This window comes from Centruroides sculpturatus, unplaced genomic scaffold (genome assembly GCF_000671375.1).
Source record: "Centruroides sculpturatus isolate CEXI.00-Female unplaced genomic scaffold, Cexi_2.0 scaffold485, whole genome shotgun sequence".
Taxonomy (NCBI): Eukaryota; Metazoa; Arthropoda; class Arachnida; order Scorpiones; family Buthidae; genus Centruroides; species Centruroides sculpturatus.
Genome location: NW_019384760.1, coordinates 375,015 through 394,502, shown reverse-complemented (window position 1 = coordinate 394,502; position 19,488 = coordinate 375,015). Strand labels below are relative to the sequence as shown.

At 26.9% G+C, this 19,488-nt stretch overlaps 1 protein-coding gene across 1 annotated transcript in view; it reads right to left on the bottom strand.

The window, feature by feature from the left end:
- LOC111628794 (kinesin-like protein unc-104) overlaps window positions 1–19,488 on the bottom strand; it is a 219,622-nt gene that overhangs the window by 12,461 nt on the left and 187,673 nt on the right. Inside the window, exons 31-42 of the mRNA XM_023372640.1 lie at window positions 18,007–18,099; window positions 13,774–13,845; window positions 11,686–11,837; window positions 11,462–11,567; window positions 11,266–11,380; window positions 10,746–10,828; window positions 8,956–9,080; window positions 6,675–6,820; window positions 2,836–3,147; window positions 1,762–1,847; window positions 1,432–1,645; window positions 1,233–1,352 (exon numbers count right to left, since the gene is read on the bottom strand). Of these exons, the coding sequence (XP_023228408.1) occupies window positions 1,233–1,352; window positions 1,432–1,645; window positions 1,762–1,847; window positions 2,836–3,147; window positions 6,675–6,820; window positions 8,956–9,080; window positions 10,746–10,828; window positions 11,266–11,380; window positions 11,462–11,567; window positions 11,686–11,837; window positions 13,774–13,845; window positions 18,007–18,099 (1,624 nt within the window). The remainder of the gene's footprint in view (window positions 1–1,232; window positions 1,353–1,431; window positions 1,646–1,761; window positions 1,848–2,835; window positions 3,148–6,674; window positions 6,821–8,955; window positions 9,081–10,745; window positions 10,829–11,265; window positions 11,381–11,461; window positions 11,568–11,685; window positions 11,838–13,773; window positions 13,846–18,006; window positions 18,100–19,488) is intronic.

The window sequence follows — 19,488 nt, the reverse complement described above, 5'->3', positions numbered from 1 at the left end:
TTCAGTTATGCATTTCCTATTACACAATCAATTTGTTATTGGTGAAATGTTTTCACAGATACTGCTGTATGCAATGTCTGAAAATGGAGTAAAAAATGGTTGACTCTAGGCATTGTTGCTATTGCAACTGAGCATCTCTTGGTATCTTTAGACTAACACAGAGCACGTCACAGGCCCATTGGGATTAGCTTCTTTGAAGAAGAATGGTTCAAGAACAAATGTGACTGTGAATCCATGAGATTATCTTGAGGCAAGATTGTGCTGGAAGGCATGACAATTTTCTGTGGCTGAAATGCAACAGTTATGTAGCTAATAAGAATGACATTCAACAGTTATGACCACTTTTTTTTTTTACCAAGAACTTGTCCGCAATACATATGCTTATGCAAAGAAAACTGCGTTTTCATTGCCAAGGCCAAAATGTCATAATGGTGAGTTTTGGTACTAATTTTCTGTTTGAATGAAAATTTCTGCTACATGCCCTGAAATGTCACCATATAATTATTGCATTTGGAGTGCTAAATCTCTCCCTAGTCAATTTTAAATAGGAATACTTTAATTGTCATCATCCAGTATTTATAAAATTAGATTATTATGTACATTTTGTCTGAAAACTGAAGAATTTCCACCCTCTCTTTGATGTTAGATACAAGATAATTCAAATAATTATGCTGGATTTATTGGGCTATAACTTGAATAATTATATATACAGATATAAAACAATTTGGACTAAATGACTGATGGCAAATTAATCACCTAACTTTAGTCCAAATTACTTTATATCTATATAATTAATTAGCCAAGTTATGATCCAATGAATCTGGCATTATCATTTGATCAATTTATAATTTTGAGCTTAATTTACTAAGATAAGATAATAAATCTTACCTCATAAAGCATAAAAGAGATTGATCACAATAAAACTGATCTTTTATTATTAAAAATCCACTATGAGATTTAGGTTATTGTAAAGGCTTTTCAAAGTAAATGCTGACTTTGATCAAAATTACAAATTATTTAAAAGTCAAAAATAAACATAAAAATCAGATTTTAGTCTTTAGTCTTCATTTTATAATTAAACATTTCTATTTCATTACTGTAAAGCAATGTTATCATAGTTTCTCTATTATTATAGCATTCTAATTTTTAAAATTTTTGTTTTGTTCAAATATAAGACATTAATGAAATGCATTAACATAAAACCTCAATTCTTAAAAGATAGAATTAAATACCTTTAGCATTGCTTCTTGATCTTCACTATATTCCACTTGTGCAGTTGCTAAATTAATTATCTCTCTTTCAGTTGCATCCTTTTCATCTTTGTATATAAATACATAAGGACGACGTACAACCTTCAATCATATATTCAGATTAATATACTATATACAAATAAATTTAAAATAATTTATAAGATCAGATTCTGCTACTTACAACCCATCTTTTGACCCAGCTATTTGTTTTGTCATCTAAACAATTCAGATATCCTTTACGAGAAACTACAGGACTGACACGAATTTCTTCTACTTCAGCAACATAGAGAAGTTTTCCATTGTTATGAGAATTTGTTGTGGGAGCCTTGCTGGTTTTCAGATTGTTTATATTATTTTCAGAGAGAATGCTGTTATTTTGTTCTGGTGACAGTATTCTATAAAAAAAAACTCTTATTACTTAAAAACATTTATATAAATCTAGTTTAAAAAGTATTGAAATATTTAAGTCATTAACTTTTTTGTATTTTATTATATATAAAGATGAACTTACTCTTGAGAAGAAGAAGAAGTTATACTAGATTGCATGCTTGATGCAGATGAAATAATATCATTTTCATCAGGTGTCATTACAGTATCCTGAAAATTTTTCAGTTTTTGTTAATTATCACATGTAAACCTAATGTTCATAGAATTACCAAAACAATTCTTAAATTAAAATTAATTAGCACTACATAATAAAAATGACATTAATATTTATTAAAGAAAGAAAAAATATTTTGGGTTTTCTATATAACAAATAAAAGCACAAGTAATTAAGTTGTCTTACTTTATACATTAAAAACATTTAAAATAACTATACATTCTCACTAATTTTCAAAAGTTAAACTTTACTTGCATCATAAAAGTTTTGAGAAATTATGTTCTCTTCATTGTATCTTATGATACTTAATATTTGTTATGGACTTAATTAAGATTTGTCTATGGAGAAACAGCACTATATTTAAATCTCATTTTTCTAACTTATATTAAATTAACACTTTATAATTTTACTTCTGACATCATTCTTTTTTGATGTAATATTAACTCTACACAATGAAACTTGAACTTATTGAAATTATTCTTAATATTAAAGAGCATGAAATTTAACTTTTTACAATTTCCCAACTGCCAGTTTAAATCTTTCTTTTTATTCATTACATCATAAGACTTATTTATAACTAACAGAACATCAATTATAGAAAAAATAAGCTTATACAGAAAAAAAATTCTTATAAATGAATGGATACTTCAGATTAAATTTAAATGAAGCAAAACAAATTAAGAACAATTGATTTAAGAGAAAGTTTAATATACAAATTTTAAGAATTGAATTAAGTAAAAGCAATTTTTCAGTTTTATAACACTTAGTTTCAGAAAAGCTGCAGTTTTCTTTTGTAAAATATCTAATATTATTTTAGTATCCTTAAACAATTTATAATATGTATTAAATCTTTCTAGTCATTTAAAAAAAATCCTATAACAAAACAAAAATAGTTAAATATTAAAATTTCAAAAGATATATACTTAAAGTATTCTATTGTTTTTAAGTTTTTTCAATATTTAAAACAAAATAACAACAACTTACCTTCTTTGTATTTCCAGTAGGAGGTGGTTTAGATGGAATGTGACTTTGAATAAGTGTGATGCATTTAGTTATTAATTCCCGTTCTTTCTCAGTCATTTCCCAAGGTTCATAAACAGATTCATCTATGATTCGATTGGATGTTGGAGAGGGTAACAAAGGAGCTGAAATTATAGGTCTTCCTCCTTCACCTGATGCCTTTGCTACAAGATTGCAAGCTTCTTTTTCAGATTTGCTAATTTCCTGATGATAGTTAGGACCTTTGTCAATTCCCAGTTTTTCACGCAACAATAAGACATGTCGAACCTTCTCTACCTGCAGGAATATAATACAAATATCTTAGGCTTAAATTATTTTTCCAAAGTTTAAAATTATGTGGAATAATTTATTATTAGCAATTTAAAAATGTATTATATATTCAAATATTTGAACATTCAGTAACTCATATTCTCAAAGATTTATCCCAGAAAACATTATTATTTCTTCCATAATGTATTAGATGTTCCTAAAAAGCACTGAATTATGAAATTCTGCACAATAAAAATAACAAAGAAAAACAGAATAAAGGACAGAACATTCAAATCTATACAAACTTACAAAACATTTTATCAGTTCAAGTTTCTCTTTAATACTTAAAAGCTTTCCCTTTTCACTTACTAAATGGATTCTTATAACTAGGATGTTTAATACAGTATCCTGAAACATGAGTAAACATGAATTTGCTCTTTATAACTGTAATGAGTTTACAGTTATAAAGAGCAAAGTGCCACAACAATTTTAATTTACACATATTGCTGTACATTTTCTCATGGTTATAACAAGCATACTTCATGGATATATCGAGCAAATTTTTGGTAGGTATGCATGAGAATCTAGAGCTGAGAAATTAATTTTAACAGATTTTGTTAAAATATTCATTAAATAATTTGCTAATTTTACTTGTTTTGTAAAATTAAATGTACAGAGTTAAAAAAAAACTTTCTGTTTAGTTGGAGAAAAAACACAGTTCCTTCAAAAACAATAGTTTAGTGTGGGATTTCTCATGCCCTAGCCACAAAACCACCCAACTTCCATCACGCAATTGGAAGAGTGGAGGATTTATTTTAAATGATTTGATTGGAGGGGATTTCTGATAAAAAGGGACAGGTCACCTCCAAATGTCAGCTAGCAGCTAGCATCAGATCAGGTCAGCCTAGCCTAGCTTAGCTCACAGTTCTCCTACGAGAGCTGTCTCTTCAATGTTCTTGACCAGGCAAGCTTAGACTCCAAGTTCCAGTCATACAGTCCCGTGTACTCTCCTCATTTATCAGTTCATCTCATAGATTTCCTTTGCATCAAAGGAAGATTGAATATCACCAAAGGCAATATACAATGTAAACTCTCTCTCTCTCTCTCTTTATGAAATGTAAAGATTAGATTAGTGGGTCAATTATTCGATTCCCCTTTGTAAGAGATACTTATAATAGGCTTGAATTGTAATGTTTAATTATTTTATATCGTTTGATATTATTATTCCATTTTAACTGTATATATGGATTTTGTCTAATTTTTACTTAATAAATATTTTAATCAATTCATTTAAATGACTGTCATTTGCTTAACTCAATCGACTTACCCACAACAGAATTAGTCCCCTCAAATTCCAGAAGTAGTCACAAATTTTCATTTGTGTCTTAGTCCACATAATCAACTAAGTGGTACATGTCAAGAGTCCCGATTCCCAGAGATCTAATCAATCTTATGGGATAAAATAGTTATTACAAATGTGTGACGGAGTCGATTGAAGCCCCGGAAATTCAGTTATGCAAACATGTAAACATCTTAATTGTTCAAGTAGTAAGAAACGTGGTATTGAATTCTTGAATGAGATAAAGCTAAAAGGATTACTTAGTTTTATGACCACTGGATAATTAGTTTTACAACCTGCATGAATTAGAGGCACTTAACTTTCTTTTTGGAGGTTGCCCTCTCTTTCTTGACTAGCTTCCAGCTCTTCTCTGCCAATTTACCTAATCATCACTGTGATTGTAAAATTAACATATACTCTAGTTAGAAATAAGCTCTTCCATAAGAAAAATGTCTATAAAGAAAAGAAAATGTCTCTCGGTTTATGAAAAAGTAGAAATTATTTGCAAGTTAGAATATGGTACTAAAATTGTCAAAGTGTGTAGAAAGCTTTCTCTGTCATCTTCAACAGTATTGAAAAATAAAACAATCATCAATTTTAATACTTGTAGATAAAAATACTAACTGAAAATCAGACATATTATTAATTAGTATTATAGTTTATATAACTATTAATAAAAATACAATATAATGTACTGTACATATTTTTTTTCTTTTAAATCAACTTTTTACTTTCGATCAAGTAACTATCAAACATGGAGTCTAAGAATGCAAGATTTCAATTTTCTGCTGAAAGATTTAAAGCAATTCATGAATTATTAAATAATATTTGTGCGGATACTTCAAATAATGAAAATGAATTATGATATAATACCTTGACACGAAACAGACAGGTCATTCTCAAGTAAAAAATACAAACTGTATTGTGATAATTAATACAAATCATTTTGATAAATGCTGATATGTATTTTTAGATTCAAATTTTGTAGTTTAAGATTATTAAAGAATAATATGTTAAATCAAGTACAAAAATTTAGGAAATAAGTGTCTCTTATGAAAATGGAGTTTGGTCAAGAATGACTAAACACAATCAACAATCTCACTTCCAAAATTTATCATTATAACACATTTTTGCATAAATGCATTCTATGATATTCATTATTACATTATTTATAAAGTTATAAGTATGATGTAAATACTAATACACAAACTTATTAATAGCTATAGATTAAATATTCTTACCAAAATACCAAAAATCAATGTTTAAAATAATAATTGGTTTTTGGTATTTGAAATAAAAATAGTAAAGCTAAGGTATAGTAATGTTAAAAAAAACAATAAAACTCTTAAAATTCATATGTAAAAAAACAAACCATTAAGTTCTTAGTAGTTTCAGTTTATATATGGAAAAGATTAAATAATTGCTGAATACTGAACAGAAAATGAAAACATCAGAGTAAACAGTCAATTCCTACAAAACTAAAAACTTTCAAATAAAATTCTTTGTCAGATCTTTCCTGAAAACATAGACCTGAAAATAAAACCTGAAAGGTTCTTGAACAATAGTTTATTTGAAATAAACCTATGACATTCCTTTAAAAAACAATTGTACAATATCAGACTAAAACATTAGAAAATTTTAGAATTTTATTACTATCATCTTGGAATAATGTGAATACTGCTGATCTGATTGAATATAGGCTATGAAAATAAATGCATTTATTAATGGTCTCATGCAGTTAATATTCAATTTTATTATATTTCCATTTGAAAATTTTATAACTCCAAAAAGATAACTTTTCCCAAACACTTTTATTATAAATTGAACTATAAATCTAATAACCTGTGTCAGTAACACATATAAATTGCAAAAATGTTTTTGGGCTCTTCTAAAGACCTGTTTTAGGCAAATCTTGCTGTTTTATTGGTGGAACACAATTTCAAACATAAAAATTCAAATGGCCATTAAATAACAAATAACGTCCAATGTCCATTAAAAAACAAACAGAAGTCATTGGAACACCTCCCTTAACATTATGAAAAATACAGAACAAAAGGCATGCATCATTAGGTGTATAGTGCAATTTTATATGTTATCTGGTGTAATGTGTTCTTTTTTGTCTCAGGTAGTAAACTTATTATTTTTTGAGAATCATAAAATTTTTTGTTGCTCGTAATAAAAAATTTTTGTTTGAAAAAATATAAATATAATTTACTTCTTCTAGTCGTGTTAACTTTTCGAGTTCCCACTGATGGTCAAAAATAAGTTGATCTCCATGTGGTCTCCATCCATGGAGATTTTCTTCACCTCTCACATATGTTGAAGAAGTATCAAGGACACGTCTCTGTCTGCGTTGAACACCTAATACGTTTTTAAAAAATGAAAACAATAAAAATCTAAAATGTATTATAACAACATTACCAAACAAAATAATAATGCTATTTTAGTAAAAATGTCCAATTTTAAGGAAAATTAAAGCAGTTTAATTTTAAAGAAGTTTAGAAAGTCTTTTGAAACATCTCATCTTCAGTATCTGCCATATGCATTCAATAAATTATAGTTAAATTCTCATTGACATTCCAAAATGTAAGGAATCAGATGGACTTCCTAAATTCTTCAGAGGTATAGTTCTCCATATGAACAAAACAAGGAGACACAAATAATCAGTTGATATACAATTCTATTATATCTAAATGTATATAAGTATATTAAACAAAAATTGATCACAAATATACATATACATATATATGAATGTATGGTACAGTACATAGATGTATAAATGTAACAGTAGTCTTATACATGCATCATCACACACAATACAATAACATTTGCATGCAGGTTGATCATACTCAATCCAAATAATTACCTTCAATCTGTGAACTAACCCTTCAAATATTAGTTTTATCACTCAGTTCAAAGTTCCGATTAATCTTTGCTGTTCATACCTGATCCAATTTCTGATGCAAGTGGATTACATATATAGCCCAACATCTAATTTGTTAATAATAATAAACAACACTTTTAGCCCAAGACTTTAATGTAGATAGAGTTAGATAGACTAATAAATAGGATTTAACAATTTGGAGGGCTTATCACATCAAGGCAGACAGAAAAAAAAACAGATCTTTTACAAAACAGTTAGTCTTTAATAATCATCTTCAAATTTAGGTAAGGATACGTTTGGGGTACAAGGACCCCTCATCAGCTTACAAATACATAGCATCAATATATATTTCTAACACTAATAGTTAACCAATACAAAGGAATTTTTGATATATACAGTGCACTGTAGTCATTGTAAAATGAATTGTAACAAGGCAGTTGGCTTCACACCGTCTTATGGATTTGGTGTATTTGTTTTGTTTAAGGTCTGGAAACCAATTATTTTAATAATATGGAACAGTCTACCAGAATTTGGAAAATGTGGGATAAAATAATACATTTACTGGTCCCAAATAATCTGATATATCACATTATTATATAAATAAATTTTATGCTTGATAGTTTTAGTTCTTCAATATATGGGTTGTATTAAAAATTGTAAATACAGTTCACTGTATATATCAAAAATTTCTTTGTATTGGTTAACTATTAGTGTTATAATTATATGTTGATGCTATGTGTTTGTAAGCTGATGAGGGGTCCTTGTACCCCAAATGCATCCTTACCTAAATTTGAAGATGATTATTAAAGACTAACTGTTTTGTAAAAGATCTGATCTTTTTTTCTGTCAGCCTTGGTGTGATAAGCCCTCCAAATTGTTAAATCCTATTTATTTGGCTATCTAACTCTATCTAAATCTAATTCGTTGTTGATCTCCATGATCACCTAGGTTCATTGTCTGTCTATTCTTCCTCTCCTGAAAAAACACACACACACACAGGGACAAACTTAAAAAAAGTTTTCTTCCATTGTAATATCCTTTTTGTTCCCCAAAACATTACCTGACCAATCCATACCTTGCCCCCTGCCATGTCATTGTTATAGTGAACAACAGCACTCCAACGGTACACTGACCAATAGTATGAAAATGCAGGAAAAGTATATAGAACAAACCAGGAAATAAACAAAAAGAAATATATATAATATAATTATATATATATATATATATTTCTTTAATATAATTATATTATATATATTTCTTTTTGTTTATTTCCTGGTTTGTTCTATGGTTTGTTATTCTTGTGTGTGTGTATACACATACACACACACAAGAAGGGGGAAAAGGGAGAAAGAAGAGGGGGGAAAAGATATAAAACATGGTGTAATAACACCACAAAGGAACGTGTTCAAAATATATTTTGGAACGTTGATTAGAATACAACTTTAATTCAGTAAATGTGGATTTTGAAGATATGTTTAAGAGTCTTGAAAGATGTTTTTATCTAAACCTCCTTTAAACATTGGACTTCTTTACTAAAATAGAATTGCTGTTTTGACTGACATTAAAGAATAAAATAATAAAAATGAACATTATTACCAGAAAGTAGTATTACCTGGACTTCCAGAATCTGCAGCACGTTTAAGAACTAACTCATAAACACCACTAACATGATTAACATCTGAGTTTTTATAAGCACCGGAGAAAAGATGCCGCAAAGATCTGGCACTGGGGGATAATCTAATAATATAAAAAATTATACATATAAATAATCATTTACAAAATTAATATATATATTCCAAAAACACAATATTTGTAATTATTATTTTATGAATATTAATTTTTACAAATTCACACAATTAACTTTATGAATATGTATCTAAAAAAAATTTAATGTCTATTATAGAGATATTTAAAACTTGTATTGCTAGTGATGCATTGATACGTGCGAGACATTTGCTGAATTAATGTAATCATAAAATCACAATAAGTGTTAAAATTACAAATTAAAAATAATGCCAATTATAATACAAGTTTGCTTTATGACAGCAAAGTGAGATAAATAATTCCCTGAAACATAAAAATGAAAAAATATAAAGTTCACAATATGTCAATAGAACATGTAGTTAATTCACAGATAATATGAATGTGTTTATTAAACTATGAATTAAAATTTAAAATCTCATATTATTAATCACATATAAAACATTTTTTAAAGTTATTTGTGGCCATCTGTCATCTGGTGTCATGGTAAAAGAAATGTGTTGCCAAAAATGGTAATTATTAACATGTAAATTGATTTGTGTGTGTCTTAGCAACATCTGCTGTTTCATTTGACTTCTCCTAATATATGTAACAAAAAAATTACATTCACAAATATCAAGTGAAAGCTATCTTTTTTCTTTGTTAAGAGCTTTCTATAAATAAAAATAAAAAAATAATGTTTTCATACTTTAGACATTTTTTTCCTAACCAAAGCTTTTTAAAATAATTTATTCATTCTTTAATTATTGTTATTCAAAAAAGATGATTTGGAAGTTAAAATAAAATAGCAAGTAACTGGGCTACAGAAAATTTCACTAAGAAAAAAACTATTTTGAGTTAGTATTTTTAAAACGTATTTCTATTTTTGAGCATATATTATAAATGCACTTGAGAATTAAATCAATTCCAATTAAATTCTTAAAAGTTGATTTTCTGCACATTGACATATAATGATAATAAAAGCATGTGTCTTCATGACTGCACTATTAATAAAGAATAATTATGTAAAAAATTTCATATTCTATTATTAATTCTGCCCTGTAATTTGTTAAAGATATCTATAATTGAAAATTATCCTGTAAAATTTTGAAATATTTATTTCAGTATTTTTGCTTAAATTAAATTTTTATTAGATTATATATATTTTTTAAAATTTTGCATATGAGGAAATCACAACTAAAATTTTGGAATGATAAAAATAATGTAACTTTTAAGTAAATTGATGTTTCAGAAACAATAACTGATATCAATTACTTATTGCAGAATTTCATTTTTTAAAAACTTGAAAATTAAAATTCAATGTGCTAAAATAACTTTTAAATTTGATAATTATGTTGCATTACACCATGGCCAATATGAAACGTACCGGCCAACATGATTGATGATGTCAATGTTCAGACAATTTAGCCTATTGATATTGTTGTGCTTGCTACGATTGGGATGATAGACGCACCTGAAAGAAAATAATTTAATTGGGATTCCAAAACATAATTCAAAGAATTTTTTAAGTTAACAATTAAAGTATGTGTAAATAGTTCTTGTGTGGTTTCTAATGCAAATAATCCCAAACAATTTTTACTTTCAAAATAGATTCTACTTTACAAATTTATAAAATAAGATCTGGAAAGAAAGCCAATTTACCTTGGACCGATGCGTGCATCTCGACTATATATAATAAGACACAGATCTTTAGTGACAATAGCTGGTTGAGCACAATTTTCAAGCTAGGGAAAAAAAAGTTAAACACTGAAAAATATATAAGGTTCACAAAATTGGACTTTCAAATGCTTCATGCTTAAATGCCATACATGCAATTACACATACATATAAACTGATAATAAATATAAAATAATCATAAATATTAAGGTTAACAATAAAATATTGTTTCTTAATATTTATACAGAATCACTATTTCAGGAATTGTTGAATTAAGCAGAAATCAAATGATAAAAGTGAAAATCAAGATGATAATTTGATACAAATTACCATTATAACTATTATATCAAAATAACCATGATTAAATTTTAATTAGTACAAACATCTAAATAGACTAATAATAAAAAATTTTAAAATTTAGCCCATTTTATGATGGAATGCCTGAAATGCAATTTTATTTCAGAAATATTTCTAAACAATGAATTAACAAAATTTGTAGTCATACCTCCAAATAAGCGGAAATTGTCATAAATATCTGTTCTTTATAGGATGTTGCACGATTTAATAAAGGAGAATTGTGTAATGAACTATCCCAGGCAGCTTCAAATCTATACATAACTCTATGATAAAAGTTAAAAAATTTAATTTTGTATTGTATTTAAAATATTTAAAGTCAAATAAAAACATGAAAATATTATTACCTATCATCACCAATCATCTCGACATATTCTCCTGGAAAGAGACCCAAAGAAAGTACAGAAACATCTGTGTCTTCTTCATCACATTCTGGTGTTGTACGAATTCGTCCTGTAATTTACATTGAAATCGCAAAAATTGCAATTATGGAAAAAATTGTAATAAGAAACTCAACTATGTATTTAAACACAAATATTTATGGAGTTTGAAAATAGATAAATTCACTTACCGACTACAAGTTCTCTCACTTCTTTCCAACAAAGATCAGGACCTGACTCGTGAATTAATGTTAGTCTAATACGCCTTTGAATACCCTGATGGAGAAGGAAAGTACCTTGGCAAGGACTGTCATCACTATGGTCAACAACGACAGGAACATATCTAAATATTATAAATTATTTATTAGTTTAAATCTTTCATCAATATTAATAAGTTTTGGTTTTCCAAAAAATTACTATTATTGTTATTTTAAAAATAGATTATTAATTATATAAGTAACTATAATTCAATTCCATGTTAAAAAGTTTAATAGATATTTGTTAATAACTGTATGTAAAAATATAATTGTGTAACATCCTTTCAAAGAATTATTCTTGAGGGTGGGAAAGTAATTTCCAAGTTTTTATTTTAATAATAAAATTATATAGAGAAATTAATGTAATATAGTTATTTGAAATATTTACTGTATCATTTAAAATAAAATTTTTTGAGTTAATTTTGAAGTTTGGAATTAGAAGAGAGGAAATTCAATTAATTAATTCTATTAATGAAATTAAGAAAAATTAAACAAGGATATCAAAAAGTTATCTTGTCATTTACATTTTGTTGTATTGTTTTCAGATTTGTAAAAGTTGTGACTCATATAAAACTTTTATCTTTTGATACAGAAACATCACTTTTCAATTTTTAATAAATTTTGTTTAGTAACAAATCTAATATACATAGTTTCAACAGGAACTTGATGTGCAGCTATAATATCCACATCAGTTATATTCTGTACATTTCTGTGTAAATGAGACATTTGAATAAATAAACCTTAATTGAATTGCTGTTTGTTGAAAAATTAAATGAAATACAGTAGAGCGTCATTTATCCAAATCAATTGGGGACTGGGGTTGTTTGGATAACTTATTTTTCGGATAACCGATTATGTATGAAAAAATATATTAACCTATCCCATATAGAAAACTGTTTCAACTGTTTCAAAAAAACAGTTGTATTCAAAATAATGCCACAACATGCTAGTGAAATTATGTTATAACTTTAAAGGTTTCTTTTAAAGTGTGTGTGATTCTTTCCATTATTGAGAAGAACATAATTTTAATTGTTTAATTTCATTTGTTACAATTAAAATAAATAGATATTTATTTTAAAAATTATAAATAAGTTTAAAAAATTATAGTTATGATTTTAGTAATATAAACATGTTTTAAATTTATTTAAATGTTTTTAATTAGTATTTTACTTACTCTCCATTTGGTTCTAACTCGCAGATTTCAAACCAAACAAGTAAATCNACATATTCTTACCTTAAATCATTTAAAATAAAATTTTTTGAGTTAATTTTGAAGTTTGGAATTAGAAGAGAGGAAATTCAATTAATTAATTCTATTAATGAAATTAAGAAAAATTAAACAAGGATATCAAAAAGTTATCTTGTCATTTACATTTTGTTGTATTGTTTTCAGATTTGTAAAAGTTGTGACTCATATAAAACTTTTATCTTTTGATACAGAAACATCACTTTTCAATTTTTAATAAATTTTGTTTAGTAACAAATCTAATATACATAGTTTCAACAGGAACTTGATGTGCAGCTATAATATCCACATCAGTTATATTCTGTACATTTCTGTGTAAATGAGACATTTGAATAAATAAACCTTAATTGAATTGCTGTTTGTTGAAAAATTAAATGAAATACAGTAGAGCGTCATTTATCCAAATCAATTGGGGACTGGGGTTGTTTGGATAACTTATTTTTCGGATAACCGATTATGTATGAAAAAATATATTAACCTATCCCATATAGAAAACTGTTTCAACTGTTTCAAAAAAACAGTTGTATTCAAAATAATGCCACAACATGCTAGTGAAATTATGTTATAACTTTAAAGGTTTCTTTTAAAGTGTGTGTGATTCTTTCCATTATTGAGAAGAACATAATTTTAATTGTTTAATTTCATTTGTTACAATTAAAATAAATAGATATTTATTTTAAAAATTATAAATAAGTTTAAAAAATTATAGTTATGATTTTAGTAATATAAACATGTTTTAAATTTATTTAAATGTTTTTAATTAGTATTTTACTTACTCTCCATTTGGTTCTAACTCGCAGATTTCAAACCAAACAAGTAAATCATATTTAGCATGGATATGAGTTGTGCTGAAATTTAAAAATAAATAAATAAATATATATATATATACACACACACACACACACACACACATGTGCAAACACAAAACATATGATGTACAGTACATATCATGTTAATCAAATATAAAAATTAAATTATTAGAAAATTTTAAAAATATGGTTATAAAGTTATATATTTATTTCAGTGTTTGTACATAGAATAAATGCAGAATAATACAATAAAATCATATTTTACATACAATTTTTAAGATTTCTTTTTTTGTGGATCAAATATGGACTAAAACAATAGAAATTTAAACAAGTTTAAAGATGCTTACCTATAAAACTATTTGTAAAGTCATAACATATCAGCTTATTATGACAGTTTGTTAAAAATAGTTTAATTTTTGTTTAATTTTCAAAACAACAAAAGATGCTGCAAAATCCTTCTATGATTATTTTCTTTTTATGAATCAAAAGGTTCATGTAAAGACAAACTGTTCAGCTATCACAGTCCACATTTGAGTATGCAGAATCAAAACATATAATTTACTGCTTAATTAATCATTTTAAAAATGGTAGAACAAATTTGAATTATATGTCCTATAGTTCAACAAGGTTTGTGAAATTCTCCATGACTGTTTAGGACTTAATAACTTTTCTGCCTATTGGATGCTTTACTGTCAAAATCTAAACAGAAGATAATGTGCTGAAATTTGTTTAAAGTTAACCAATTTATAGTTGGAATATAAGAGGCAATTTTGGCATTAACTGATAATTACAGGTGAATTTGGATACAGTGATACCCCGAACTTACGCGATAGGTGGAACCAAGCGATAACCGTGTAAGTTGAATTCGCGTAAGTCGGGGTATAATTTCGCAATTTGTGTAAAACCCAAGTCGGATGTATGTAAGCTAATAAATGTTCTCGTTAATCTTATCTCGTCTTTTGATTCATTCACGGTTAGAAGAAATCACCACATAGTCTCTCAAGTCTCCGTAGATATAACAAACACAGAAATAAATAACACAAAATGAATTGTGGCTATGTGTCGATTCCGTGCAACATGTCTGAACATATAAGCTGAACAATAGTGTGGAGGGATTGAGTAATTGAGAGTTGCTTGGCACTCAAACAAAAGACGAATCGACGAAATTTGAAAATCGCGTAACTCCGGGTTCGCGTAAGTCGAGGTATTACTGTACTTTATTTAAATTCTGAAACAAAATATCAATCTAAGGAAGAGTAACTAAAAGATAAAGTCTATCTGACAAAGCTTTTTTTTTATTGGAAAATAATGATAGCCATATTTTGGAATGGCAAGAAGATAATATTATAGAATATTTTCTAAAAGTTTCTATATTATTCTATAATATTATTTTACAAGCCTGTCAGTGTTTGTTCCAAGTAGAAGCCATATATGACTCAAAATCACAACAGTTTCAGCCAATCCAAATTTAACATTATTATTCATTTGACTTGTCTCTAAATGATAACAGCTTATCCATGCTGCACTTAACAGGAATTATAGTGAAAAGAGATGGTTGAAGATTAATGAAAATTGATAAATAAAAAAAAATTACAAAATCCTAGAATTGTATAAACATCTTTTTTATATTATAGGCTATCTAAAAGTAATCCATTAAAAATTAAAACAAACAAAAGTTTCTTATAACATTACATTACATTACATTAGAACATGTAAGTAATTTTTGTTGATTATATATAATCATGATATCAATCATACTATTTGAAATAACATTGAGTTAGAGTAATAACAAATGTGAATTATTTTGCAACTACTGAAAGGATATATCAATGTATTAGTTTGCTATATTAAAATCAGTTTAAAACTTCTATGTCCTATAAAATGGTGATGATAATACTTAATGATAAAGAATAATAATAATATTAATAATAATAATTATTGTTATTATTATAACTGCAACCAATTAATGACTAACATATCAAAAATATCTGCTTCCTTTTCTAAGAAATCCAGATTCAAAAATTTTCATGGATAGTCTGGTGTATATACTTTAAATCATATTCATCACCACCTGGCTGACCTAACTATGGACTTCATTCACAATAAGCAAATTTGATGGTGCACGATGACATTAGCACATTATAGACTATTCATAGTATAATAGTGTCTTACATTAACAAAAATCATTATCATCATAAAAAAAATTTACACTGTTGATTGTAAAACTGTTTATATACTTATTTGAATAAAAAAATCTAATAAAATATACTCATTGATAAAAAAAATTATATATCAAGAAGAATGTGTTTGAATTAAACAAAACTTTGTTAGTGTGAATGTAGAATTTAGTAATTACAATATCATAGCAAAGGGATAATTTCCAATGAAATAATGGAACAATTTAAAGCAACCTTTAATACTGTGTAGATTCCCTTTCACCTGGATACATGCCTCTATGCTCAACTGGCTACATGTTCACAGATATTGCAACTGCCATTCCAGATGCCTTGTACCTGTAGATGACTAAAAGTGGCTACTATATGATCCCAAAAATGCTCAATGTGCAACAAATCTGGAGACTGGACAGATTAAGAAAGTCTGGCAATGTGACAGAGATATTTCTAAGAGACTCTAGAAATATAATGCTCAGCTGTACACAGCTGAGCATTATATTGCTAGAGTCTCTTAGAAATTTTCAAGCAATATAATGCTCAGCAGTACACAGCTGAGCATTATATTGCTTGAAAATAGCTATTTGAAGTACTGCATAAAAGGCAACACATATGAGGATGCAAGAATTCTTAAGCATATTGCTTTGCTAGCAATGTCTCTTGTACCACTATTAAGGTAATCAACTATCATATGAGATGGCTCAAGCCAAAAATGGGGCTGTTTGCCACTCAATAATAAAAGTAGAATTCATATAGTTGTCAATAAGCCACCACTAACATAGTAGTCATCTGTTTTCAAACAGAACTAAAATTTGACACTGAAGATGATAACCTGCCAGTAACATAACTAAATGCTTCTCTATCACATCACCATTGTAAATGAAGCAGACAATAGGATGCTAATGGTAGAACATATAATGATTGTTATGCATGCAAATTTCCCTGCCAATAGTACAGGAAGAGACAGGGTTTTGTTGTAAGGCTTCCACTTGTCTCTGGATGGCAAATAAAGGTGCCGTTGTAGCTGTTGGTGCTTGTATCACATAGTAATCTCTCCTAGTGGACTGTCTGGGATGTCCAAAGCCTGCTAGATGTGTATTTATTTCTCTTCATGTATCCATTGCACCCAACACATCTTCACAGTCAGGTCAGAATGGTCAGATGGTAAGCAATTCAGCAAAATGACCATTGTAATAGAATGTAAAATTGTAATAGAAAATTTCTTTGAACAAGAAATTCTTAATTAATAAATCAACTAAAATATAATTACATTTCTTAATAATTTACCATCTTTCAAAGACTATTCTCTCCTAAGACTGAGTTTAAGAACTTTACACAGATATAATGTACTTTTTATTAAAAAATAAAGATACACTTTAAGTTATAAAATCCTTAAGAAAGTTTAATAATATATTTTTACAATGTTATACTAATGTATCCAAAATAAAAAGTAAGCTTTATTATAAACATATACATATTTTCCTTAAAGACTTTCGCATTAGGTAAAAGATCATAATATAAATATAAAACTGAAATGTAGAAATTGAAGATCCATTTCCACAGGATCATTAATCTCTGTGTGTAAATCAAATACATCTTTAAAAATTTACAAACTAACTTATATGATAATCATTTTATTTATAAAAATAAAATTTTGTAGAGAATCAAGATTTAATTTTGATTATTATTTATACCATTTGAAATCTTTTATTTTGCTTTCAAAAACTTATTAAATCAAAAAAATTTATCAAAACATCAAAAACCCTTACATTTCTAAATTAGTAATAAATGGCATCATGCCATTTCTAAAACTAATTTTTTTCATTTAATACTTAAATATAACTCACATTACTTATTTATTACCTAAAAAGCATATTTTCTAACAATTAAGGTCATATATGATCAGATATTCAGTCAGCAATAATTCTCAATTGTTAGTTTGCTTAAAATAAAACTCAAAATTTCAAATTATTTACAATTATTTATAAGCTTGCCAAGAGAAAATTATAGGGGAAAAAAGAAAAAATACCTGGGTGATTGAAGTACGCCAAATTTTGGAGAACGAACAGGTTGAGAAATAGGAATAGACTTGGGAAACATACGTCTTGGAGGTTGACGATTACTAATAATAATATATAATAAATAAATAAATAAATAAAAAAGTAATGAAAATATCTATATATATGTATGTATGTATAACTTTATTTAATTTAATGCATGTACATTACATATTAAGTTTTAAAAAATATTAAAAATTTCATTATCTTACATTAGGAGTGTATTGAAATTTTACAAATATTAATAAATTAGAATTTAAAGAAAAATAATAATACAAAAAACTTAAATTATAAAAGCAAAAAAAGAGGCAAAAGTATATGCAAAAATTATAAAAGCAACCTATATTCAAATATAGTCAGTGCTAATTTTATTTATTTAGAAAAAAATTTCAAGACATATACTTATAATGCTTGGATGATTTATTAAATTTGTTTTATTGAAATTTTTAAAAAAATATATAAAGTACTGGAAAAATACATCAGTTTTTTCTTTCTTATAAATTTTAATACAGAAAAATAAAAAATATTTAAGTGGTAATCAAAATCTAACATATGCATGTTTTATTATTTTCTATTGTCATCATAAGTTTTGTTTCGATAGTTTAAGTACATGCAAACAATCAAAACTTAAAGAAAATAAGCAATTAGTTATTGTGATATCGTCACAATGCCAGGATACAATTTTAATCATATTTTTAATTTATTTAATTTAAATTATATGCTCTCCACCTCAAATTAGTAGTGGCTTGCCCACGTACAGTACAGTACATCATACTTTTTCTTTAATAATAGTCATGCTGATCATCTATTAACTGATTTCAGGGGAAAACTTTTGAATTGAAATAACATGGCTTCGGGTTTGCATTGGAAGTTCATATATAGTTAATTGGGACCTCCTACCCCTAAGGTTTCCATATCTGGTCTCAGATTTCATCTAACTCTGTTCTTGAGATTAAGGAAAGACACACAAATGGACGAGTGGAAATTTATGGGTCTGCATTTTTTCAAATTGAGGCTCAATGAAAATTTTTTATTATTTCAAATAAGATTAATTTCCTATCTTGAAAAAAATACTAGTAATTTTAAATAACATTTTAAACATTTTCTCATTAACATTTTCAATATTTTAAAGTTTTTTACTTCACATTATTATATAATTTAATCAGTATTGTTACTCTTTTTGTAACACCATAAAGGAATGCGCATAGCCATTTGCACATTGCAGGACTGGTAGAGGTGACAGAGATATGTAAATGATTAAAAGAACAAAGACACGCAGCAGACATCTGTTTATTCAGTAATGAATATGGCTTTAATTAATTTTATCTGCTTATTTCTGTTGCATCTTTCACTACTTGTGCAGGGAGTGATCTGTGTCCTTATCTTGGTTGTACTGTACATATAGATATCCAGTTCCCTCAAATTAAGCAATCATTCTTCTGAGAGCACACAGT